General features: G+C 38.2%; 1 protein-coding gene across 1 annotated transcript; it reads right to left on the bottom strand.

Annotated features, from left to right (window-relative positions):
• Positions 1-6,316: 6,316 nt before the first annotated feature.
• Positions 6,317-19,396, bottom strand: LOC132820589 (F-box only protein 40). Its single transcript, XM_060832793.1, has 5 exons — positions 19,323-19,396; positions 15,523-15,602; positions 14,993-15,020; positions 11,121-12,989; positions 6,317-6,550 (listed from the first exon to the last, which is right to left on the bottom strand). Exons 3-5 carry the CDS (start codon positions 14,993-14,995, stop codon positions 6,317-6,319), a joined length of 2,106 nt encoding a protein of 701 aa, XP_060688776.1. The 5' UTR covers positions 14,996-15,020; positions 15,523-15,602; positions 19,323-19,396.
• Between the last annotated feature and the right edge of the window lie 8,263 nt (positions 19,397-27,659).

The following is a 27,659-nucleotide window of genomic DNA, read 5'->3' on the forward strand; positions in this document are numbered from 1 at the left end:
TCTCAGCCTTTCCTCATAAACATGGATGACCAGGAGACATTCCTGCTCTTAATGCCTCTCATAGGCATATTGTAAGGGTTTATAAGATGATAATCATCCTGTTTGACTGCATTATGAATGCATTTTCTCATAGTCAAAAAGTTCTAGAATGCACCTCAAACCCAGTTAAACATGCTACCTGCTTCACGACAAGATCTTCCATTACCATATTACTAATGAAAAATGAACAAAATGTTGTCTGTACTAAGACTTTATTTGTACAATTGAATTATAAAGCTTCACAGTTTCAATTTTCAATTACAGTAAATGTTTAGCATGAGTAAATATCTTAATAGTAATATCATAAAAATTGATAATAAGATATTATGAGAAATTGAGTTTCAGCTTTTCCTTTAGGTGGACTGGGAGTTGCTTCACATCCCTGACAAAGAACACCAAGTCACTATGACAATACCTGTATCTGCATCAAGAGTTGTATTTCCTTTCCCTTCCCAGTGTAGTGAAAATTGTATGGAGAATGCACCAGTTACTTCATGGCAATACCATTAGCATTCAGAATCAAAGCACTCTCCTTTCATACAATGTAAATGTTACTTTGTTTTGGTATTCGCACATTCCGTGAATTAATAATGAAAATATAATAACTATTAGTACAATAACAAAAGTTTCGACAAAACATGCAGAATATTCTTAGGCCATGAAAATCTTATGCAAAATAAGATATTTGGAAAAAATAATTGGTGAGAATGAAAAATGGGATTGTTGACATCAAGGGAAAAAAAATCACATTTTCTACATAAGATTTTAATGGCTAGCTGAGTTTCTCACTTGGTACCAGTGAGTAGCTGAATTGCATGTATTAATATCTGATTATTAACTAATCTTGTTTCATGATAAGACTGATTGTCATTTTTTTCCAGGCAGCAGAGAGAAATTAGACATGACAATTTCCAACATGAAAATCAGAGCAGTTACCTGTTGGCTACAGGTTGCTAGCACCCACTTTCGGTCTTCATGTTACTCAAGGATGTATCTCAAGGCTTTTAGGTTACTTCCTTTGCACTCACCTTGTGCCAATTGGATGCTCAATCTCTGACTTGCCTTTTTGTGCATTGCTCCCTCATTTAGAACTACAGCCCTACAAAATTTCTGTTTTCTCTTGCCATTTAGCACAGACACGAAGCCAGGCAACTTGTCATGTTTGTCAGCAATGATCTTTGAAATGGGGGGAATATGTCGCTGTATGGCACCATGTCACATCTGCAGTATGTGCCAACACAATATACAACAAACACACTGCATGTGTTTCAACAAAATGACAGTGTCTCAACATCTAAGGGATAATCCTTGTTCATGTGAAGGGGGACAGTTTCATTGAGGTAATGTTAGCACAATCAGTCAAGAACATCATCTGATATCTGTTCAGAGGTTCAGACATAGTCAGTTGGTTTGGTTAGTTGGTATGTGCAGGGTCAGGGGTCCACTCATTACAACCTGGGGGGTAGGCCATGGTCAGTCCTGTAGAATGAGTTCAACCAGCCCTAGGGATTAGCAGTAAGTCAGTCAGGGAGCCATCATTTCAAGTCATTGGGGGAGTAGGGTTGAAGGCACAGTCAGTCAGGGGTGCCTGTTCACTGAAAGTCAAGGGGTTTCTCAAGGCCACGGCTGTAGTAGATAAGTTGGGGATTGGAGGCAGTGAACTGGGATGCAGAGGGGACAATACCTGTGAAGAGAGACAACTCAGCATAAAAATGTGGGAGACAGAGTGGAGGAGGGCATAATTTACTTCAGGATCATTGACAGCTTTGATGGGGGAAAGCAGCTTAAATATGTTTGACATTACGAAATTGTATGCTTAAGACACAGGGGATAAAGTGGGGAGAAGAAATGTTAAAATAAAATGGATGGCATGGAACATGGAAGCCTCAAGCTAGATGGGATTAATAGTAACTGCAAGGCAAAAAGGGACATGAAGGTTTGGAGAGGAGCAAACCTGGACTGAGAGGCTAACCCTGGAACTCACTCTGTGAAGTGATATTCTTGTTGCCTTTCACCTTCATTCAAATCACAAATGCACAACTGTGATGGAAACTAACCACCACCACACCCACCATGGGCAGAGTATGTTTTTTTTTGCCAGAGGAAATAGGCTCTACTTGTGAGTGATGTAGGGCCTTTTAGAATTGTGGATATGAATCTTGCACAGTGAGCAATTATGTTGATGAATAATCCTGGTCACCAGCAACATCAGCCATGTCTCATTGCAATTACAAATTAATCCTCAGGTGAAATTCTTCCAGGCACTCAATGATGCCATTCACGAGCAAGAACTCTAAGAATTTTTTAAACTTCAAATACTTTATCTTCCCATTGTACCAAATACTTGCCCCTTTTAAAATATGCATGTGCCTGTGTCATACAGCATGGAAACAGACTCTTCAGCCCAACGAGTCCATGCTGACAACGCTCCCAAACCAAACCAGTCCCACTTGCCTGAGTTTGGCCCATATCCCTCCAAACTTTTTCCATTCATGTATTTTTCCAAATGTCTTTTAAATATTGTACTTGCATCCACCACTTCCTCTGGCATTTCATTCCACAGACTAACCACTCTGTGTAAAATAGTTGCCCCTCATGATCTTTTTAAAGCTGTCTCCTCTAAAATTAAAAATATGCCCCCTAATTTTAAGCTCTCCCACCCCAGGAAAAGACCCTTGCTATTTACCTTATCTATGCCCTCCTTGATTTTATAAACCTCAACCCTCATACACTCCAGTGAAAAAGGTCACAGTCTATCCAGCCTATTTTTATAACTGAAATCCTGCAATCCTGGCAACATTCTGGTAAATCTATTCCCAATCCTCTCCAATTTAATAATATCTTTCCTATAGCAGGGCATCCAGAATTGCAAACAGTACTCCAGAAGAGGCCTCACCAATATCCTGTACAACCTCAACATGACATCCCAACTCCTATACTCTGAGCAATGAAGGCAAGCATGCTAAACACCTTCTTAACCACTCATCTACCTGTGACACAAATTTCAAAAGAATTATGTACCAGAATCTTTAGGTCTCTCTCTGTTCTACTACACTACCAAAGCCTTACCTAATGGTCTAAGTTCTACCCTTGCTTGCTTCACCAAAATATATCTCACATTTATTCAAATTATACTCCATCTTCCACTCCTCAGCCCATTGACCTCATAGAACAAAATCTCTTTGTAATCTTAAATAACCTGCTTTACTGTCCACGGTACTGCCAATTTTGGTGTTATCATCAAACCTACTAATCATGCCTCCTATATTCTCATTCACATTGTTTATGTAAGTGACAAACCAAAGTGGACCCAGTACTGATCCCTGTGGAACACTGCTGGTCACAGGCCTCTGGTCTGAAGAACAGCCCTCCACCACCATTGTCTGTCTTCTACCATCAAGCCAATTTTGTACCCAATTGGCAAGCTCACACTGAAGCCAATGTGGTTTAATTTCACTAATTAGTCTACCATACGCAACTTTGTCAAAGGTTTTACTGAAGTCTATGTAGACAACGCTTACCACTCTGCCCACATCAATCTTTTTGGTTACTTCCTTAAAAATCTGGAGTTCAATGACTCAGTTGCAAAGAAGAGTCGCTGGACTTGAAACATTAACCTTGTTTCTCTCTCTGCAGATTCTGCCAGGCCTCCTGAGTATATCCAGCATATTCTTTTTTTTAAATTCCAGGCTTCCCACATCCCTGTATTTTGCTTTTACAATTGCAAACTGATCATCTGCTTTTGTGCGGTAATATTGACCAGAACACCAGGTATTACTCCTCTCCACCTCTTCTCAATAGTTTTGTGGGATGTTTTGCATCCACCTGAAACAGTGGAAAGGAGTGTGGTGTAACATCTCACTGTACCTCTGACAGTGCAACACACTTCTAATACCACAGTGCAGCATCAGCCTCATTTGTATTTTCAAGTCCTGGAGAAAGACTTGAATTCATAGCATTCTAATTCTAAGGCTAGAGTGCTATCAACTGAGCACAACTAGCATACTCAAATAGCTTGTAAGTAACACTGAATATAAAGATCTTTCAGCTTTAGTTGTATTTGACTTAACCAACAACACTAATCCCTCAATTTTTAAATTATATTTGTTTCTTGTAAAATCTAACATTTGTGTGAAAAGGTTTGATGGGCATCACACTAGGACTCCTGCATGATGTACCATTATCTAGCGATGGAAAAGCACAGCTTATGCCCAACCCCATAATTTTAATTTAATTTAAACATTTTCAAAGTTCCTGAAATTAAAACAAAAACTAAATGTTCTGTGAATGGACATTCTCTCTCCAGTCTCAAGAAAGATTCTAACATTAAGTAGAGTGTGGAGTTGAAGCTCAGAAAGATTCCTTTTAAACACATTAATCCACACCCCCAACCATATCATTCTATCCCACACTCTACCTCCAACCTTAGAAGGGCACCTCCTGATATCTTAGTTTTACAAATGAGTTTCTCTTAAAAGAGCAAAATTATTTTACTTTCCTGTCAATGCATCAGACACTTTACCAAGAAGTGTTTTATCTCTTTGCAATGCCATTATTTACAATACAGGTAGCTCTCGTATAAAATGTGATTTTGAAGAATTAGGGAACGGTATTTTTGAGATCACTTACCTCTACTCACAATAGCACAATTCCAGCAGCGATCCTTTCACACCATTCACTCTGCGCATGCACCAATGTCAACGCCAAAGATTCTGTGTTGTTCTGCACATGCTCCAATGTGAGCTGCCATCAGAGCAAGTGAGAGGTACAGTACTATATATTTAAACGGCATCATCTCAAAAATTTAATTTATGAATGTTCATTGCTCTCCCTCTGAGACAAGAATATGATTGTATAATTCCTGGATACGCCCTGTATATTTCCTGCAGGACTGCACTACTCTTCTACATACCATGTGCCTTTCTAATTTGTTCTTGGACCTATATTTCCCACAATCTAAACCAACCCCCAAGAAACAATCAGAAGACAATCACCATCGCCATCCACTTCTGCAACCACAAATGCACCTGAAGGTGGTGATGATAATGACTCTCTGTCCCTGCATTAAGAATATTTTTCCAACATAATCTGTTAAATTTATTTTTGTTTCATTAATAAATATGATTTAAATGTTCACTCGGGCTGTGCTAAGCTTTCTGTTAGGCTTTTGGTGATTTTTGAGTGATGATGAGTGATATTTTTTGCTGGTCTGCCCCAACCCACATTTCCCATGGGCCCCACTATTTCCATTAAGCAATTTTCTATTAAGCGGGGTTTTGCTGAATGCAACTATGGCATTATAGGAGAAATATCTGTACTAAGTCAATAACAGAGGCAAATACAGGGGAAGGGTCTTGTTCCTCGACTTCGGATCGTATTCTGTAGTAGACAATCTCTAGAAGATGTGTGAGAGAACAAATCTGATTGAGTTACCTCACCTCTTTAGAAAGCCCCAATAAAACATTCCAGTGAGAACTGCAGCACAGATAAAGCCTATTTTTATTTCCTTTCATGCAATGTAGCATCACTGGCAAGATCAGCATCCCTAAGTACATTTGAACTGAATGACTTGCTTGGCCACTTTAGAGGCCAGTTGCAAATCAACCACATTCCTGTAGATCTAGTGTCAAATGCAGGCCAGACTGGGTAAAGACAGCAGATTTTCTTCCCTTAATGACATTAGAGAACTGAATGGGTTTTTACAACAATTGATGATGATTTCATGGTTACCAATCCTGAGACTAGCTTTTATTTTAAGATGTTATTCATTGAATTTAAATTCCACTAGCTGCTGTGATAAGGTTTGAACATCTGTCAGCAGCACATTGAGCCTTTGGACATTACCACTGCATTCCATGTTCTGTGTTAATGTTAATAATAAACTTCATTCTCACATTAAATTATCTGATCATAATCAGATTCTGACCTTAAAAAGAAATTCCTGATGTAAGTAGATTATTACCATGTCCTATTTATTCCTACAATTACGTTACATGCTTATCATATGTAAGTCTTGGTTTAAACATTTCTTCCATCCTCCCTTGTGACACAAATGTGAGCTGTAGCCTTCAGTCAAATAGTGTCCTGCTACAAAATTATCATTCCTCTCTTCAACTTATTTGGCAAATAAAACACAACTCAAAAAGATTAGTGCATCTTAATACAATTAAAATACAAAGACCTTACCACCCTAAGTGTAAGCTGTATGCTTTGTACTTATTTATTAAGAGCATTGAATAAAACAGTTGAAATAAATCAGGATTAAAACATCAAAACTTCATACAATCAGGTTGGAAAATCTATTTGTGTTTTTCTTCTTACTAAACATTGTAACAAGGGTCTTTTTCTCTTGTTTCAATTCTGGAGACTTGCATATACTGATGAGAGCGACAGGCTTTGATTTACTCTCTGTCACATAGTATGGACAGGTTTTCAGATGTTCTGCGATACTGGGGTTATCATTAAACCTCCAACTGTCGACAGTAGAGAAGACAGAGCTGAACTGCCACCTCTGTAATAAAAGGAAAGGGTCAGAATCTTACTAATTCAGATTTACCAATGCTCCTTGGGTATAAGGTTCAACTTACAAAAGCAAATTGTATGAGTTAAAGGGGTGCAAACTAATTGGACTTTTTTCACATAATTTGAAGTGGATTTCTTTTCCTTGACCTCTGTGCAAAATTAATGGAAGTTTTACATTTGAAATGAGCACAAAACTAAATGGGATTCCCTAGAGGAGGGGGGTCCCATTCCATTTAACTAAGATACAGCCCACAAGTTTCAGTTCTCACTTGCTTCTGCTATCTCAGCACAAACCATGCAGACAGAATTGGTTAAAGAATCTCAATAGATCAGGGAATTTAACAGTGATCTTAAAAAACACTCAAAGTTACTCATGCTTACATTTTCCATGACCATTTATACTAATTCAAGATTCAATTCACCCAAATCAGATCCCACTGATCTCATAAAACCACTGAGTCTACTCGGGAAAATTCTGCTGATTTTCTTAGATGGACTGGCAAGTGGGTCAGTATGATTTTCTATTAAGTCATTTACAGTGATTTCAAATCTTATTGCGCATAAGTTGAGGGCTGAACAAAAACAGAAATTTCTGGAAAACCTCAGCAGGTCTTGCAGCATCTGTGGAGAGAAAGCAGAATTAATGATTCAGGTCCTGTGACCCTTCTTCAGAACTCAACTTAATGCAGTTCTGAAGAAGGGTCACTGGACCCAAAAAGTTAATTCTGCTTTCTCTACACAGATGATGCCAGGTTTGCTGAGTTTTTCTGGAAATTTCTGTGTTTGTTTCTGATTGCCAGCATCCACAGTTCTTTTGGTTTTATTGAGGACTGGATTCCTTTATTAAAAGTGCTCATTTTTGGTGATAAAGCCTTTCCAGCTTTCTTAATAAAATAGCACCACATTATCAGTCTTAACTATTTCAAAGATGTTTTTGAGAAGACAAACTATTATATTTATCGAGATTTGTCAAGACTGACTCCTCCCCAATGTTATATTACAATGTTTATGTCAAGGAAGCACTACATAGAGATTTTTCTTCAACTTGTGATAATGCAAATGATTTTTATAGAAAAAATAAGCTTGACTTAACAAGTACTATTTTAACTTCAATTTTCAATTGGGTCTGCAGCAGAAACCCTACCCTCAAGGTTTAGCATTGGCATATAGTCAAAACAAGTTGCACTAATGCTAGCATAAATTTATATGGGCTGAATATTAGACTTGAGTGAAAGACTAGAGCTTGTGCAATTAGTTTGCAGCATACCACTTTCCCCACTATCATAAAAATCATGTTGCAGTAAAAGTTAACAGTCTCCTGGCAAGATTACCACTTCCCCACTATGAGACAAATGTGATTACATGACGAAAATTAATACCATGAATTCCTGAAATATTTTGCTGCAGTTTGTGCTTCGAGTTAAGATACTCATGGTATCCTGGAGGAACACATTGTAATTGAATCAAAAACAAGACTGTTTTCACACGTTCAAGCAAACCCACTGCTAGCAGTTAACTAATTGTTTTTCATATCTTCGAAAGAAAGAAAACTCCTCATCAAAGGTGCAGCCACAATTGTACTGTCGAGAGCTTGAAGGAATGACTGGAACTCAAAAAGGATGGTCAATAATAGTATCAGAAACACTAACCTTACTATGGGTATATACTTTAATTTGACAAATACAAAATAGTGAGGGATATAATAATTGCGTTACTGAAATAATAAACCAAAGACCTGTACTGATCATTGACATCAGACCAAATCCCACATGGTAGTTTTTGAACCTCAATCCAATTTTTTAAAAAGGCAGTCAAAATATCAATACATAGCTTCATTAAAAGTAACAATGAAACAGTTGAAATACTGCAGAATTTACACACTTGAATTCACAAGCCCTAAAATTTCTAAAGCGTTTACTTAGTACCTTGTGAGTAAGCACCAACATATTTCAAAGTTGAAATTATCAGCAGTGTTGAGCAGGTTGTGGGGAAGCAGTTAAGTTGGATAGCAACTGGATTTCTTCATTTCATTGCACTTCTCCAATTTTCTCTCGAATAATGATGGGTCCTGATGCCCTAATCAATATCATGCTTCAAAATACAGGTTCCTAATAAAATGCTATTCATTGTCGTTGGGGCCCAGCATCTTTATTCTTAACATTTAAAATGCCTGAATCATGGCCAGAATAAATTGCTCATAGCTCCTTCTAATACGTGAACCCTTCCAATGCAAATTATCCATATTGAAATGGTTCAATGTATTATCAGTCAAGTTGTTCCTGCTTTGTTATCAATTGGCATAAATAAAAAAGCTGAGAAAATGTATGTGGTCAGCAGACTGAAATATTTGAATGCCACATGAGTTGCTATTCTCAGAGTAAGCAACAGTGCAATCAGGGATAGTTATTTTTAAACTGGCATTGATAGAACTGAGCGAACTGAAGGTCAACATATTGCTTTAGTGGTGGAATCCCCAAATTGTCAGGTTTTTGTTGTTGAAGGCTAATTTACTTTCTTGTTAACCATAATATTTATTTTCATGGCATTTTAGCTTATGAGCACTTTTGGTAATTTCATTAACGCTGTGAGGTATTGAGAACACCATTATATATTTGTGCTGAATTTTGAGACTATGTAGGACACATAGGGAAGCACAAGTGGAATAAACCTCTCAAAGTTATCAGCAATGTAGCCCGCAAATAAAATGATTTGCCATGACATCATATAATGTCACAGTATTGCTGGGTATGTTGCATTTATGATTGTAAAAACCCCTAAGTGCTTGAAAAATTAGGAAAAATAAGGAAAGGCTACATGATTAACACCAGCCTAGAGATCTGGGATATTGTTTTGCAAATACATGCCATACAATAAAGTAGCAAATGCTAATATTTAGAAATTTCTTGTCTACTGTAACATTCTACTAAGCTTCAACACTAAAGTATTGGTATTCTTGCAAGTGACATTTCTTCATACCTGCATTTTTTATAACAAATTTGTGAAGCTGTGTGGTACTATTTCTATCACTTCAATATCCCACCTTAAGTTTCAGATAGGGAAGACTTCTTCATGAGGTAGATTTCCTGTGTGAATTCCTTGATCTGCTTTCATAACTCAGGAGAAGTTTCTTGGAAATTGTGGAAATCAGTTTAAATGGCCATTTATGCCATTTTCCTGGTGTTTTCACAAATTTTCCAGTGGTTGTTTGGAAGATACCCGCAAAAATTTCACAACAATCCGTGTCACACTTCTTCCTCAGCTATGGAAGTTGAATTTTTTTGACCTTTGTTTATTTCCTGCCCTCTGGGCGGCACGGTGGCACAGTGGTTAGCACTGCTGCCTCACAGCGCCTGAGACCCGGGTTCAATTCCCGACTCAGGCGACTGACTGTGCGGAGTTTGTACGTTCTCCCCGTGTCTGCGTGGGTTTCCTCCAGGTGCTCCGGTTTCCTCCCATAGTCTAAAGATGTGCGGGTCAGGTGAATTGGCCATGCTAAATTGCCCGTAGTTTTAGGTAAGGGGTAAATGTAGGGGTATGGGTGGGTTGCGCTTCGGTGGGTCAGTGTGGACTTGTTGGGCCGAAGGGCCTGTTTCCACATTGTAGTAATCTAATCTCTGAAAAACAAACTAATCTAGCTACTAACCAAGACCCCACCATGTTCAAACAGAGAAGAAATCTCTGGACTAACTACTGTTGAGCATAGATAAAGGCTGTCTTTCCAATATGTTCTCGCATAGCAGCACAGAGCCATAAACTCTTGAAGGAAGCATCTGCTGTTCTGTATATATTTGCAAATTTAAATAAAAAATAGACAGACTGTGTGTATTAGCTTTGAGTTGGTTGTCAATTTTGCTTTGGGTTTGCGAATTGACAGCACAGTAAACTAAAACTGGTCAGTAATAATTCTGTAGAAATAATATACTGTTAAAAATCACTGTGATAATTTAATTAAAATTGACTTCATTCAAAATTAAAAATGCTATTTTGCATTATTATTTACTATTTTGAATAGTAACTTATGGCAAAAATAAAATATATTTTTTGTCTCCAATAGCTAAAAAGGAATGCTGTTCATGACATTCAAGTGTGATTACGGAAGCCTTAGACTGTTTATTAAGCACACTGGTGCTATGTATGTGAACAAGATTAGGAGACAGGATGTGTTTGATAAGTGAGCTGATCAAGGGATAAGGCATTAACATGGAAAGGTTGCAGAACAAGCTGCCATAATGTGACAGACCGGTTGTAAACTCATTGTGCTTAATTAATTGAGGCCAGTGAAATGGATGACATTCATTTCTCAAGCTTAACTGTTCCTTTTAGTCATCATAATTCCCACTAATGGAAAAAAATGGTTTTTAAAATATTATCACCACTGTTGGAATTCTTAAAAGCTCCCACTACTCTCCATGTTTCTATTCACTTTTCACTGAATTAAGTTTAATTACATAAATTGCTGGCATCAATTTAAATATCACAGAAGCCGGAAAGAAGCCATGGAACATTTTAAACTTTTCTTTAAAAATTTTTAAATGAACAAGACGAAGAAATATACTTGCCCGTTTTCGAGCTCGCCAAGAGAACCTTCCATGTGAGTAACTCTTCTTTTCCCAGACAAGAAAGACCATGCCATGCTCTTGCAGTAAAGTGGAAGAGATTGCATTCATCAGTACAGATACTTGGGACAGTTGTGCTAGGCTATAGCTGTCCAAGAAGCTTGCAATGTACCTCAGTATCTCATATGGAAGACTGCTCAAGCTGAGCCCACTTTTCCTACTTTTCCATATTTTTGGATCCCTGTGACTGTGCTGACACAGAACTGCAGGAATGTCTGGTTTGACTGCAAACGTACTTTGATGTTGATTGTAGATCACTTTAGCCTTCTGACTGGAAGGGCAAAATCTCAGTTGTGAGTAGGAACAGCCAAGATAAGCAAGAGGACATCTCTGTAGCATCCAGCCATTCAGGCCTGACTGAATATCAGCATGCACATTCCTGAAATGTGATGAGAACTCATCTCTCCTGAAGAAATGGTGGCACATAAATGTAAAGGCATTGTTGTATCGTTTTGTGATACACTCCATCTGGAGTTGCAGATATAGACAAGATTCTTTGTGTGCTGCTACATCAGCCAAAGTTATATCATGGCTAAAAGGAGAGGAGGGGAAAGAATATGTCTGAGTTGCAAAATCAATGGTCAGCCCATCAGTGACTTTTCTTTCTGATATAATGTGGCCTTTTAAAACTTTTTCCAAATAAGTAAGTAATGAAATAGTAACTTCATCATTATAATGATCCTCTGTGTCCAGGTCAGAAGTGTCCACAGCTTTGTTCTCCTTTTTGACCTTACTTGACAATGTTTCTCCAACATGTCCACGCTTGGCACGATAACTGGTAGGAACTTTAAAAGTGTTGACAGTTCTAACAGTCTGAGCCTCCAGTTTCCCATAAACAAAGTCTCTTTCTTTGGGTGTACATGCACTCATCTGGCCAAACCGAATAAGCATACTGCCATGATGAACCAAGTACATATTGAAGTGTTTTCTATCCATTTGAGTTTCTAGCCTTTGTAGAACACCTTCCTGCCAAGGAGCTTCACCTGTCTTTTCAACTGACGCTAACAAAGCTGGATCTGGGGGTATATTTATTTTATTTTCATGTAGACTTTTGTTACTTTCGCAAACTAATGACTTTTCACTCTTTTGTTTGGCTTCAGCTTTTGTGGCTTTTTCTTCAGAGGCACAACCTTTATCCTTACTGAAAATATGCTCCCAAGTAGAATACATAGACAAATATTCGAGTTCATTGGATTCTGCAATAGCCTTTTGTTCTTCTGGAGTAGGTTCAGCCATTTCTGCCACATCTGCACAGACTTTACCTGCTTCATTGAAATTCCCATCTAAAGTTGCAGAATTGACTTGTTGTTCTCCCACTGCCCCTTCCTCATTCAAATTTAACTTATTTTCATCAACAGGTTCAGCCATCTCAGGGAATAGTTCAGCCAACTTCACTGAATTGAAAAGAATCCTCTGATCTGTCATTGCAGTGCTGAAGTCTAAGTCTTCAGGATTCAAGGAATCTTTGACAGCATTTTTATTTAGTGCAATGTCATCTTCATTAGCTGGCCAGCGGTTCCATTGCATTGAGCAACACACAATGCTGGCAGGACAAACATAAAGATGCTTGGAAAGTTTTTGGCGTGCCATAACGAAGGGACAACCAAAGGCTGAATTCAGGCAAGGTACTTGTTCCTGTGGACATAGTAGCGTATGTTCATCCTCTTTACACTGGTGAAAGACAGCACCACACTTGGAAGAGCAACTGATAACCAAACAGGAAACAGAAGGTTCAAAAGTCTTTTTGCAGTGCCGATCATAACATTTTTCACAGTGTTTGTGCAGTCGAGAAGTCGTATTTCTATTCCTGATCTATAGAAGCAAAAACATCCTGCTTTAATTGCATTGGTTTACTTGATGCACTTGCATATTACTGTAGGGTGTGTGTTGTATATTTTGTACATGCTCAAAATCAGACTAGAATTATGAATTCATATCTATATAATATGGAATAAAGAATTAACTATGGTTTTACTCTTAGAAGAGCCACTGAGGGTATGCATAAGTCAGAGTGATGCAAGATCATTTGGAATTGGAACCTGAGTCTGTAAGACTCCAGATTTGTCCTCTCTTACCATCTGTTATGTTTAATAAAATCTATAAGTTTCACTTCTTGTAGTATAGACCTGATCATACTGCATGGTGTTGAACAGTGGCTTTACCTCCAAGGCAAGAGGTAAGAGGCGTCTGAACTGATACCCAAAGATAGCACAGTGTTGCAGGTGAATGATGCCAGCCCAGTGAGCCAAACATAGAGGTGGAGGAGAAACCTGAAACGAAGCTCATTAGAGTCAAATTGCAATAAGCAATGGACATTAAGATCAAACCACGTGTTCACTTAGTCACTGGACCACAAAAAGAATTAACCCACAGAAATATTGAAAAGAACAGGAAAAATCCCACAACTAAAAATGGGGTGAGCAACAAGGAAATTAATCAGCTAACCCAAGTAAAACACTACAATCAGTTTAAGCGTTTTTATTGGAATTGGGAAGAAACAAGCACTCAGAAGGTTGTCCAGTAGAAAGTGTGTGAACTATAGAGTATGATTGAGAGACCACATTAGGAAAATCCAGGCCTAGCCAGTATCAGAGGGTCATGATTGCTAATACCAGTACAGAGTTGCATTGGCAGCACAGAAAGAGGGAAAACGGACCACAGAAGTTTCAAGTGCCTAGATATTGGAGGACACTGAGTACCAGGATGAATTATTCTTAGGCAATGTAGTTCAGGCACATTGAATTTTCAAAGCACCAAGACAAATTCTAGTGTGCAGACATCGTAGTTCATGGCAAGAAAGGTAAATTTTAAATTTGACACAGGGCAGATGTATCAATTCTTTCAGATGATAAACAATCATGGAGGCCAAAAAGTTTCAAATGATCCGCGTTAAACTTTGAGACATAGGAGATATTACAAGCAGAGTGAGGTCAGATGCATTCCAAACTTGCTAGAACAGAATAAATATCATAGAAACCTTGTATGTCATTTAACATATTTTTAATTAAATGGAGCTTTATAAATCTTTTAATGTTTTTCAATGAACAGATACCAAAGACATTGAAGTGACTCGGTAGTAGGAATCTCTCAGGTCCCTTTTATATCCCTTAAATTTAGGATGTGTGCAACACCCAACCTACCACACTCACCTACACATGCAGTCATTATACCCTTTCATGCTACTAAGTTATGCCCAATAATTTTTAGCTCATTAGCATTCCTCAGAGCATCTGATCTGTGGAAAAACCAAATGATGAATTGCTCTTACTAGTTCACAATTTTGCATAAGTCAGAAAACACAACCCTGAAATAATGATCCATAGGTTTGTATGATAGCAGTGAGACTACCAGGAGAGGAACTTATCTTTCTCCAATCACCCATTTATTTGTCTCTGTGGTGGCAACATATTAATAACACTATCACAGGCTTGTCAGTACTTTGACAATTATCTCTGATGCTAGAAGATATGCCTGCCTAGGAAAGTAAAAGAAACATTAAATAATGAAAAAGTAAGCTCAGAATTCCACTTCAGTGACAAACTCTGAGCTCACTGTAAAGAATGAGAATTTTCAAAGAGAGCCATGAAGGCTGCAATAAGGTGAGGTGCTCAAAACAGGAGAAGAGAGAAAAATAAAGTGAGGGATCAAGGTTATACTTTAATGATAAGGTCAATAACAACTACAGTGATTTGGGCAGGTATTGGAAAATTCAAATATTAATTTCTATCTGAAGATAAATCTGCATTAACTATGAACTAAGAGCTTAGTACTGCATGTTACTGACAGTGACTTGAAGTTCATCTTCAAATTCTTACCATTTTGACTAATCTTCGTTCTTCCCCACTGAAAGAATAAAAACAATTACATTACATATCAATTAAGAAATTTTATGTCCAATAAGTTTCAATTTTTTAAAAAAATCCAGCTTATCGAGCATCAGTTGAATGAGGTATGCTTTATAACATACGCAGAACATCATGCAGTGATCTCAGTAAATGGAATTAGGTGCACTGTGAATGAATAGAAACAAATTGTAATTTGTGTGATGGGATGAAGTGTAAGGAATTGCATTTTTCATTTATATTCATTCAAACTTCAGTATCAATCACCCAGAGGTCAAGTATGAGTAGTAGATCCAATTCTATGTATCACAATATTTTTCTGGTAATTTGACTCAACATTAACACCAACAATGGGGTGTGTCAATTTGTGAAATTCTATCCTCATAATACAGCTAATGACTACTGAATTTGAGCAATTTTTGATAGACATTAATTTAGATTCAGGGATTTCATTTGTCTGAAAGGAACTGTGAAATTTGTAAAAGAGGAAAGGTATATCTCACCTGATTAGATTGGATTTGGTTTTATGTTCCTATAGTGAATACAAATTGCATACTGACAATCTGGGATGAATTGCATTTGCCTTTAAAGAAAAGGAACATAGAAATTAGAAACTAGAGTAGGATACATTACTCTTTGAACCAGCTCTGCCATACAACAAGATTGAGGTTGATACTCCATCTCAAGTCCACCTCCCTGCACAATCCTTATTATTCATAATGACCTTAGTACTTAAAAATAAATTCCTGTTTTGAATATGCTCATTAACTGAGCATCAACAATACAGAATTCCAAAGATGCATATCGATTTGAGTGAAGAATTTTCATTTCACTGCAGTGCAAAATAATCAACTCTTCTTCTGTGACCATGACCTCACACACCAGATTCCCAGCTAAGAAAATATATTTACAGTAGCTACCTGTTGTCAATAAAAGACGCAGTAAGGACTTTTTTTTGCACATTTGATTATATATCCTCCACCTCCAACTCCCTCCCATTTGTCATGGGAAGTTAATATTGAGGTTAATGATCAGGGAACAAGAACGAAAGAAATTGAATGAAAGAAAATAAAATTAACCAAGTTTAAAAGAGTAAAGTTTAAATAATGATAAATACAAATGGAAAGGAAAATGAGAGCAAGAGAAAAACTATAAGAACAAAAATAGAATGAAAGAGGAGGAGGAAAAGAATGAGACAGAATCAGAAGAGCATGAAAATGAAAATCCAAAGATGTGCTGGTTAGGTTAATTGGCCATGATAAATTGGCCACAAAGTTAGGTGTATTAGTCAGGTGCATTAGCTAGTGAGCTAAGTATCGAGTAGGGGAATGGATCTGGGTGGGTTACTGTTCGGAGGGTCAGTTGGGCCAAAGGGCCTGTTTCAATTCTGTAGGAAATCTAATCTAAAGAAAACAAGGAATAATAAATAGTAGGAATGTGGAAAGAAAGACTGAGAGAATATGAAATTAAAGAAACAGCAAGAATTGCAACAAAGAGTACGAAGGTGCTAGAAATAAAGAATGAAGAGAAACAAAGAGAAAGGGGGAATCACCATGAAAATAAATTAGAATAAGAAGAATTTATGTGAATAGAGACAGAAAATTAGACAGCATAGAAGAATAAGAAAGCAAGATTATGAGGAAGACAAAAGAGAGACCATGATAAAATGACTATGGATGCAAGTTATTAATGAAAGGGAGAATGGGTATGATGCAAATTATTAATGAGAGGGAGAAAATGAGCAAGGTTAGGTCATGTGGAAATAATAAAGCATGAGAGTATGTGTTAAAATGATATTGTAAGGAAAGATACAAGTCAAAGAGAAAAGTAATTAAGAAAAGAAAAATAAGTAAAAATAATACATTTTGATGGAAAGGCCCATCCCACAGGCTGCTTCCAGCATTTTTAGAATTTAACACAGTTTTTCTACAAACAATGCAATGCAATAAAGGAAGAAAGACATGAAGGATCAGGATGAACAATGGAACAAACAGTGAGTCACCTTCACCAAGGAAATTTGTGGATTGAGAAATAAACAGTGGAAGGACTGAAATGTGATGAATTGGAATAAATGAATAACAGAGCAATAAAGAGTTGCATTGAAAGAGTGATACAAAGAGGCAGAAGGGATGTCAGAAGATAAATTAAACCTAAAATTAAACACTTAAAATCTCATAAAATAATTCACATCTGAAAAGAATTTATGATCGTATATCCTCTGGATGAGAAAGGTTAATGTATACTTCCGAGGGAGGAAGGTCCTGGACCTTCTGACCCAGAGGTAGAGACACTTCCACTGCAGATATTTCTTAATCAACATTTTCAGAGATGTGAGTACACACCTCTGGAGCAGGTGGAATTTGAATCCTGGCCTCCTGGCTCAGGGGTAAGGACACTACCACTGGACCACGTGAGCCTTTGATTATATAAAGACTGCTTTACTTGGTATTCACAGCAGTCTCCTATCTAACTACAAATGAAACCTGATTGTGATCAGCTTCTGAGATCAGATGAGATCAGGTATCTTCAGACTATTATTAATGTAGGCTATATTCAGAGACATGGGAGGTCTGGTGTACTTCAAATGCAGGCAAATAAAGCAGATGAGAGAGACTTCTTGGAAATGAGTTATTGATATTTTCCTAATCAACCTGTTCAATGATGTTATTACCCACCTGTGAAGCAGATGGGACTTGTATGCAAGCCTCCTGGCTCAAGATAAGGATAGTACTATTGTACCACAAAAACCCTAACATCTGACACTTGATTACCATCTATCTTCAACCCTACTCAAGTTATGTTCCTTACTTCTGATGAAATCCCATTGTGATTGTAGTGTCTTTCTTTAACCTCCACTATTCTTCTGCTGGAGAATAGACAGGCTGCTCAGGCAGTACAAAAGGCACACAGCATCCATCTGCCAATATACAGACCAGAAACGAGAAACTGAGACAGTCCTTCTTCTACTCATATACTCACGTAGGCCGTAAATACATTGTTAATGATCTACAGGAAAGTAAAATTCGTAATTCCAGTTTTACGAGTTGAGGTCTGAGATGCACTTCTCTGTATCCCAGCCTCAGTTGCTTGGATGCCAAAAGAGAAAACACATCCCAACTAGGCAACCTCACCCTAAATTCCCTTCAAATCACTACAGAAATTTTAATCCTGCAGCAGGAAAATATTTCTGTCACCCAAAATTGACAAGCTTCCAATTAGTGGCATTGAAATATGTTCAGAGTATACTAATAATATTAGGAATTTAATTTAATAATAATTTAGTACAATTTATGCTCATATTGGCAGGGTATTGTGAAGTTTTCCCAATTGTGCTCCTGAAGAAATCCCCAGGCTGGCATTTCAAATCGCACAGAGATAATCAAAACATCTAGCTTGTAATGCTGCCGCAAAATGCTGCTGATGACAGAAATGTGAGACACAAATAAAAAAAACTGGAAATGCTTAGCTCATGGAGAGTGAAACCAAGTTTAATTATTCAGATTGATAACCTTGAAAAGGTCATCAGCCTGACATGTTAACTGTGTCTCTGTCCACAAATACTGTCAGACTGACTAAGTACTTCCAGCATTTACTGGTTTTATGGTACACACTGCTTGTGGTCAGTGAGACTATTCAATACTGATAATTTTCAGTAATATACTAAATTTCTTTCTTCAGTGTTGAAAGCAAGGCCATTTTGGTTTTAATCAAACTCCAAGAATCATGCAGGATTTCAGTTTATTTGTTAAACGCAACATTTTAATCACTTCTTGTCAGTCTCTCTAAACATATTTGAAGGGCTATTTGAAATTCTTATAGATTTATTCCATCACACAAGACACTGCAGTAAAAAAAGTTTTAATCTATGAGACACGAACTGACCTATATGGTTTCATTCTTCTTAAATCATCTTAAAATTAAACTTTTGTAAGTGTTAAGAAAATCAGTAAATATGTTACTCCTTTATGTCCTGTTGAATTCATTAGAAATGCAACTAAAAATGTTATTAGTATTTATTCAAAAAAGGGCATTTTATAAAATGAGAAATACCATTAAAATCTTTGTATTTTTCAAATATAGTTGCACCAGCATGAAGATTTTACTTGACAAGGATTTTGTACACTATTAAATATCAAGTAGTGTTTTCTGGATCACAAGATCTACTTGCTCTAATAATATTCAATGATCATTGAATGCTTTTGCTGAATGATTAATTTAATATGCAGTACACATATCCATAAGTTTTTACAACAGAAAAGTGCAACAAAAGTTAATATAAGGCTGGAAACAAAAGCAAACTTACTTTTAGAAAAATATTGTTGTTCAGTTTTGTCGTCCCTGCTTAGATCTGAATACTGCACATGCTCAGCTCATCAAGAGGTCACATTTATATTTAGATAAATGTGTTTGGTTTTAAAAATAAACCGAATTAGAGCTTTTGGAATGAGGTAAGTGATGTTTGGGATCCTAATAAACAACAAACTATTAATGCCAAAACATTACTATTTCTTCTCTTGTTAAAGAACAAGGAGCAGAATCTTATGCTTTTATTCGGCTGCATACACTTGCTTTGAATTTTTTTGAAGGATTCAACATCATGTGGTCTAGTACGGTTTCTCTCCATATTTTACCCAAATCACCTCATTAATCGCCTACCACAGCCCATGGCTCTCTCACATCCAGTTTTCATACCATCTTACCATGCACCATTCCCAGTTCAACATGACACTCATCCGACAACCTGGAATTGACGAGAATTCCTTGCAGCTACAGCATCTTTAAAAGCCTGGTATTTATCCTGATGTGCCAGCAGGTACCTGGAAATTCTGTTAGATGGGTTAACATACATTGCAGGGCTGGTTTTGCCAAGATCAACAGTGGGCACCATAACACCAGACAATGCCAGTCTAGTCTGAGCTTTTCACCTGGATTAAGCACTCTCAGCCAGCTGGACGAATGCACAGCAATTTAGGAAGTTTAAGGTCCTTCTCCTTAATTGCCTTCATCTTCTCTCCAATACATCACACTCATCTGTTACTGCATCCACCTCTCACCAAGGCTCATGCTCTACCATTCTCATTAATGCCTGCACCATCTTCCCCACTTTCTTCCACCTCAACCCCAAGCATCACTAATCCTGCCTGCATGTCCGCTGCGCTGCCAGCTCACTCACACAAAATCCCTCCTTACATGCACCTAACGTAATAGTTGCGCTATCCAATTTTGTCTTCCATAATACCCACGATCTCTCATTCCATGAGGAATACAGCCCACATTAGGACAGAGAGAATCAAGATAGATGGTGCACTGCCTGTCATTCAACTCCTCACCCCAGTCGACTCCTCATGCCAGACTCTGACCACCCAAGCAGGGTCTAGACTGCTATCAGAAGCTGTCTTTGACTTTGTGCCAGGAACTGCTGCATGAAAGCTATCCTCCTTGATTTGACTTGGAAGGTACAACTATGACAAGCTTCCTCGCATTGTATCTGTGCTAAATCGCAAGGCAAGATAGCAGAAAAAGAGTCAGGCACCTCTGGCTGAGGGGGTAAAGTGCAAAAAGGCAAAGCAAGGCAATGCAAGGTAGGAATGCTGTAAAAATCCAGGTAGGTTCAGAGTGAGTAAGTGCTATGATAGTGAGCAAAGACCCTGGAGATGCATTCTGGTCCAGTCCATGAGCAATGTGTGTGCCTGAGAATATAGTGCCCTTGTTGCAGCATTATAATGAAAGTTATTGTTGCAGTCTGAGATGCACTGAAGTGCAAGAGTGTCCTGTAAGTGAATTGGAGATGTGCCATTCGGGTCCTTAGAGGCTGACTCATGTCAAATGCCAGTATCTGTGGATGTGGGGTGCATGTGGCTATATCCATGATGGTGTTGTTCCCATGTGTCCAACATGGATGTATGCAGCAAGCAGAGAGCTGAATCCACAGGTGTTTGCTCTGGTTTCCTTGTCAAGATGTCCCAATGTCTAGTTGATTGGTAAGTTTGGTAAGATGGGAGTCTGAATATTAATGAGCTGAGTTCTGGGATTAACAGGGCATTTAAAAGCAATAATGGCTGTCAATTGGCATCCCACAACTCACTAGCAAAAGGATTGCCATGCTACTTGTGAAAAACATAAAACTTGGAGTGAAATGACACAAGATTACACCCAAAGTCTTCTCAGCCACTACCAAACATGTTGAATAGAAACGTCTCCCAGTAAGTTAAAGGTCAGCACCCATTCAGAATAATATCAGAATTTCAGGTACGAGGAATGAAACGCCAAACATTCATTTAAAAAAAAAATAATGAAAGTATTTTGAAGTACAAGAAGAAACTGGTTAAACAGAAGCACTTTCATTTTGTTGTTTATCTTGCAGGGTCAAATGTTCATTGACTATATTACAAATTGAATCCTTAGCTTCTCCCAAAGCTTTGAGCTAGTAACAAAAGTAGGTAGCAGGATTATAAAAAGTGAAAACATTAAAAAGCAGATCAAATGAATTCAATACTGTTTAATGAAACACGAAAATGCTGCAAATATTCAAGAGCACAAGCAACATCTGTGGAGAAAGAAACAGAGCCAGCTTTTCAGGATTACAGCCTATCATCAGTATTATGGAGCACAGAACTTCCACATTGGTAGCTGGTGGGACAGGTGGTCCTACATACAAAGCACACGATGAAAGATTTTGAAGGAGGAAGGACAGAAATCCTTGCCCTTAAAACCACATCTGCTCCTGGCATACAGATTATATCAGACTGTTCACAGTTAGGACATTTTGTTTAATACTGGCTCACAGTTCCATCTTTTGATAATCCCATTGACTAATGAAACCCTAAAGCATATATTTTTCTCCATCCAAACACGAATACTCCAAATAGCTCTTTGTCAGCCTCCTATTTCTACCTTTGTAAACTGCAAATCATTTAAAACCAGGATGTTGATACCCTATGGCCGTCAAATCCAAACTGACTCACGTCAGTTCTTGGTTCTTCAACACTTTAACTTTTGTTCTTCTTTTTGAATTTTATGGAAAATGTGTTCCAATTGTATAATTATCAGATAGTGAGTTCTAGATACCCACCACCCTCTGGGTGAAAACATTATTACTGAAAACCCCTTACTTTAATACTCTGCGCCATGGTTATTGACCATGTCATTCTACTAAGGAAAAATGTTTCTGCCTATCTATGCCCTTCATAATTTTGAACATAAAGTCATAATCATAGAGATGTACGGCATGGAACAGACCTTTTGGTCCAGCTCGTCCATGCCGACCAGATATCCCAAATTAATCTATTCCCATTTCCCACCCATTTTAAATGTTCAAATGTTGGAGTTGTACCAGCCTCCACCACTTCCTCTGGCAGCCCATTCCACACATGCACCACCCTTTATGTGAAAAGTTGCCCCTTAGGTCCCTTTTAAATCTTTCCCCTCTCACACTAAACCAATGCCCTCTTGTTCTGGACTCTCCCAACCCAGGGAAAAGACCTTGTTTATTTACCTTATCCATGCCTTTCATGATTTTATAAACCTCTAAAAGGTCACCCCTCAGCCTCTGATGCTCTACCTTAGTCTTTCCCAGTAGCTCAAACTCTCCAACCCTGGCAACATCCCTGTAAATATTTTCTGAACCTTTACAAGATTCACACCATCTCACTCAGTTTCTCCCTACCACTCACTCTTCTCTGCTAGAAGGAAAACATCTCCAGTTTCTCTTCATAACTGAAACAATCATGAAACAACTATGGGCGGCACGGTGGCACAGTGGTTAGCACTGCTGCCTCACAGCGCCTGTAGATCCGGGTTCAATTCCCGACTCAGGCGACTGACTGTGTGGAGTTTGCACGTTCTCCCCGTGTCTGCGTGGGTTTCCTCCGGGTGCTCCGGTTTCCTCCCACAGTCACAAAGATGTGCGGGTCAGGTGAATTGGCCAAGCTAAATTGCCCGTAGCGTTAGGTAAGGGGTGGGTTGCGCTTCGGCGGGTCGGTGTGGACTTGTTGGGCCGAAGGGCCTGTTTCCACACTGTAAGTCTAATCTAATCTAATCCAGCCCAGGCAATATCCTGGTGAATCTCCGCTGCACTCTCTCTAGTGCAATCCCTCAGAACTTGTTTTTAGCTGTCCTGTCACACCTTTCCTTTGGCCAGAGAGGATTTGAAAATGAATATCATGGCGCTGTAATCTCCTACCTTACTTTGGCAGAATAGTCCTGGTCTTGTATTACGCTGATACGCACTCTATATACAAATGGAAGAACAATTACAGACAAAGGATAGGATCCAAATACTGCAGAGTATGCAAAGGAATATGCATCATACAAAGGAAATGGCATGTCAAATGGGGAAAAACATATGCACACACTTTTATGGCTAAAGCTACAGATGACCTCAGGAGAAATACCAGCTGAAGATCCTGACAAATCATTCTACATCATACAAAAGATCGATTCAGTCAAGTCATTAGTTGAGACTTTTTTTTAAGACTATTGGAATGATTACTGCAGAAGGAGAACATAAGGTCAACACAAAGCATCAGATAGGCACCAGTACATCATGCAACATCATTACCTTCACAAATCTGTGTAAAGTGGCTCAACATGATGATCCAAAATGAACCCCACAAAAGTAAGAATGAGGCTACATGATGGTATCATATTCACGCTGAGAAAACAGATTGTTCTGTGATCATAGTGCAATAATGTGAAAGAAGACCTCAAGACCCAGATCATAAGTGGCAAGCAAAGGCCATTCATCTCAGCTGGAGCAAGTCTAAGGCTTAGACTGCTAGCCCCTCAATATGATCGAAGAGACTTGCAATGTGTTACAGCACATTAAACCATTGACTCTGAAACAGTTCCTACAAGAGTTCAATGAGGTGTTTATAAGGTTAGGATGTCTTTCAGGTGAATATCATCTTGAAGTAGATGAGAATGTAAGATCAATTCTGCACGTGCTGATGGGAATTTTAGCTGTCTTCAAGGCCAGTCTGAAAAATAAGCAAGAGAGCTGGAAAAGCAAATAATAATAGAGAAAGTGACTACATTATGGATTAGCAGCTTAGCAGATGTAAAACAATTTGAAAAGCTGAGTGAACATCAATTCAAAAGATCTAAATAAAGTTTTGAAGCGATCATGCTAACCCATGCCAAGCATCAAAGGAACTTTGTCATAATTTTAAATGGCAAAGGGTCTGTTTCCGTGCTGTACATCTCTATATCTCTATGTTTTCACTACATATGCAGATGTTTACTGTTTTGTCAAGTGAAACTGAATGATATCTGCAACATTCTGACCACATACTGGATGCCCTTCGGAAGCTACAGATGGTTGTGCGTGCCAGTTGGTATATCCATGACACCAGGTCAATGCAGACAACGTAGGATGGATAATAATTTTCTGGAGTGAAAGCTGTAGTGGATGGTCTGCTAGTTTATGGATGCAGAAATATACTGAAGAAGCCATTGCTGTTCATGATCAAAACGCAGTGTGATTGCTATAGAGTTCACCAGTTAAACTTGAAGCTGAACAAGATAGAATCATAATTAAAGATGCCCAAAGTCATAGAGTCATAGGGATGTACAGCATGGAAACAGACCCTTCAGTCCAACCCGTCCATGCTGACCAGATATCCCAACCCAATCTAGTCTCACCTGCCAGCACCAAGCCAATATCCCTCCAAATCCTTCCAATTCATATACCCATCCAAATGCCTCTTAAATATTGCAATTGTACCAGCCTCCACCACTTCCTTTGGCAGTTCATTCCATACACGTACCACTCTGTGTGGAAAAAGTTGCCCTGTAGGTCTCTTTTATGTCTTTCCTCTCTCACCTTAAACCTATGCCCTCTAGTTCTGGACCCCCGACCCCAGGGAAAAGACTTTGCCTATTTACCCTATCCATGCCGCTCATAATTTTGTAAACCTCTATAAGGTCACCCCTCAGCCTCCGATGCTCCAGGGAAAACAGCCCCAGCCTGTTAAGCCTCTCCCTATAGCTCAAATCCTCCAACCCTGACAACATCCTTGTAAATCTTTTCTAAACCCTTTCAAGTTTCAGGACATAGACTGACAACAAAATGACTTCACCCAGATCCCAAGAACTGTAGCAGCAAAGCAACAAACAACTGATGTTAAAGCATTGCAATGGTTTGCTGGTTTTGCCAACCATTTGACAAAATTCTTGCCCAATTTGTCTTTGGAGTGTGAACCACTACACTAACTCTTGGCCAAGGTCATGCTACAGTATAGCAGCAGTGACCACAAAGCAGCATTCACTAAAACCAAAGAACAAGTGACCAGTATTGCAATTCCATGAAATTATTGATTAAATCTTCCTGTAATGAACTGCCAGCGAGATAGGACTTGAAGAAACTCCTACTGCATCAAGAACAACTTTGCATTTGTATCCAAAGTATTAACATAACCAGAACAAGACCATGCTCAGAGTGAGAAAAAAAGTGTCTGGCTATTGTCTTTGCTTGTAAACATTTTCATCAATATCTACTAGGAGAAGACAAAGTGATAGTCGAGTCTGACTAGAAGCCATTTGAAAGCATTTTTTTCAAGCCCTTGCCATCCAAAAGTATTTTCAAACCATGTTATTATGGTTATAGAAATACCATCTGGATGGTATTTCCCAATACATTTCCAATGAAGAAAGTAAAGGGTGCTTTGACAGTGTAAAATTTTGTAAGTACAATGTGAAGCAGCAGCTCATCATTCTCTGGAAGTTGTGAACTCAGCAAGGATATTGCATATAGCAGACAATTTTTTTTTCTCATATCAAGGAAACTACCTAACAAATTCCATCTTCCCAAAATGTTACAAGAAGTAGTGATGGAATGAAAGCCTGTGTTACAACATGATGGTGAACCTATCTGCTAAATAAACCAAACACACAGAAAAGCTCACCTCGCCTTGTAATCTGTTAAATTATGAGTGACAGAGAACTAATATCAATTTTATTCTTTAATGCTAAAAGTGAACATTAAACAACTCTAAACCACCTTTTTCTTAAAAGTCTGTTATCTAATTCTAAATCTATAGCAATGTCCTAATCCAATAAAAGCCCCTATTAAAATTACATCAACTTAATTTTCAAAACCAGACAGTGGCTGTCATAGTCAGCATCTGTCTTCCTCTGGTTGTAGATCTCACTGCGTCCCTTCTGCCTTTTGTTGCAAAGATATTTCATATGAGAAAGGTACTTTTGATAGAGAGTGTTTTGAATGGCAGTCTCTCTCTCTCTAGATGGCAGGTTGCCGCTCGCTCTCTGGCTTTCAAAGTATCTGCTTTTTTTAAATACCCCAAACATCAGATCGTCTCATTGGTTTAATGCTGTCAAAATAGTAAAATTCAAATTTGATTGGGTTTTAGTATCCAGAGTCATAATTTAAACTAGTAAAATTTGAACTGTTGTGAACACAGCAGCCAAATGTTACGTATTTTCAATTTTCCAGTGTACACTCTGAGACTGCTAGTCAGTCACATATCAAGTGCCTGCAAGCTCACACTGCCAAAAAAAAGTTTCACTCTCTTTTAAAGATATAATTCACATCTTCAACTTCGTAACACTTGAAAGCATCAAGCACACACCTATTGATATAAGAGCATGTTGGGCATACAGAAATGAATTGACAACCTGTCATGGAAATTAAATTTGACTCGACTCAACTATTGGCAAAAGCAAAGAAAAGAGCTTTTTTTTAACCTCTACATTGCAGAGGGACCACATGCACTCAGCAAAAAATGCCTTGTGCAAGGGCCTTAAGCATAATTCAGATACTCATCTTATACTGTTTCTTAACATGCTCTCAAGGACAAAGACTGTGAAGATTTGAGTTGTTATTCTTTTCACTCCCTTGTTGTGGACATACTGTTCTTATAGTTTTCTCTTGTTGAATGTTTACAAAGTTCCGGAGAGACAAGCTGTCCCTCAACTGCAGACTTCAGCAAAGTGTCAGAAAGTTTTAAATTTAGTAAAGTATTGTCTTTCAGATTTCAAAGCAAATGGATTTCAGAGTAAATGTCAATTTTGTTAATTTTCCATTACATTTTCCCCATTTTTGTCATTTTGTGAAAATCAGGACAACAAAAAAGAGTCAGATTTTTAAAAATCTACAGAGCCAGATAGCTAAAAATCAGTGATCTTACAGCTGTCTGTGTTGTAAGGAACATTTGAAACAGTCGCAGCCAACTCTTCGTATTTCAGTTTTTGCTCCTGAAGTCTTTCATCACTATACAGTCTCCAGGTTCTAGATCATGCAGCTTCCCTTCTTCTGGGTGGGGTAGTGCTGCTTTCACTTGATTCTGTATTTCAGACAAAAGTGTGGAGAGTTTCATACAGTAACACAATATCTGATCCTCACACTGGCCTGTTATCTGCCTTACCTTAGGTCTTGGGTCAATTCCTGTATTGGGCAGCCTACCAAACAAAATCTCAAACGGGCTAAGATTAGCTCTTCCTTTCCTCCTAGATCTCATATACATTAGCACAATTGGAAGTGCCTTTGTCCATGTCACCCCTAGTTCCTCACAACATTGTGTCAATTTATTTTTTAGGGTAGCATTTTCTCTTTCCACTGCCCCACCTCTCGCTGGATGATAGACACAGTGTTGTCTCATGATTATTCCCAAATAATCACTGA

The sequence above is a fragment of the Hemiscyllium ocellatum genome, chromosome 12 (assembly GCF_020745735.1).
Source record: "Hemiscyllium ocellatum isolate sHemOce1 chromosome 12, sHemOce1.pat.X.cur, whole genome shotgun sequence".
In the NCBI taxonomy this organism is placed as follows: Eukaryota; Metazoa; Chordata; class Chondrichthyes; order Orectolobiformes; family Hemiscylliidae; genus Hemiscyllium; species Hemiscyllium ocellatum.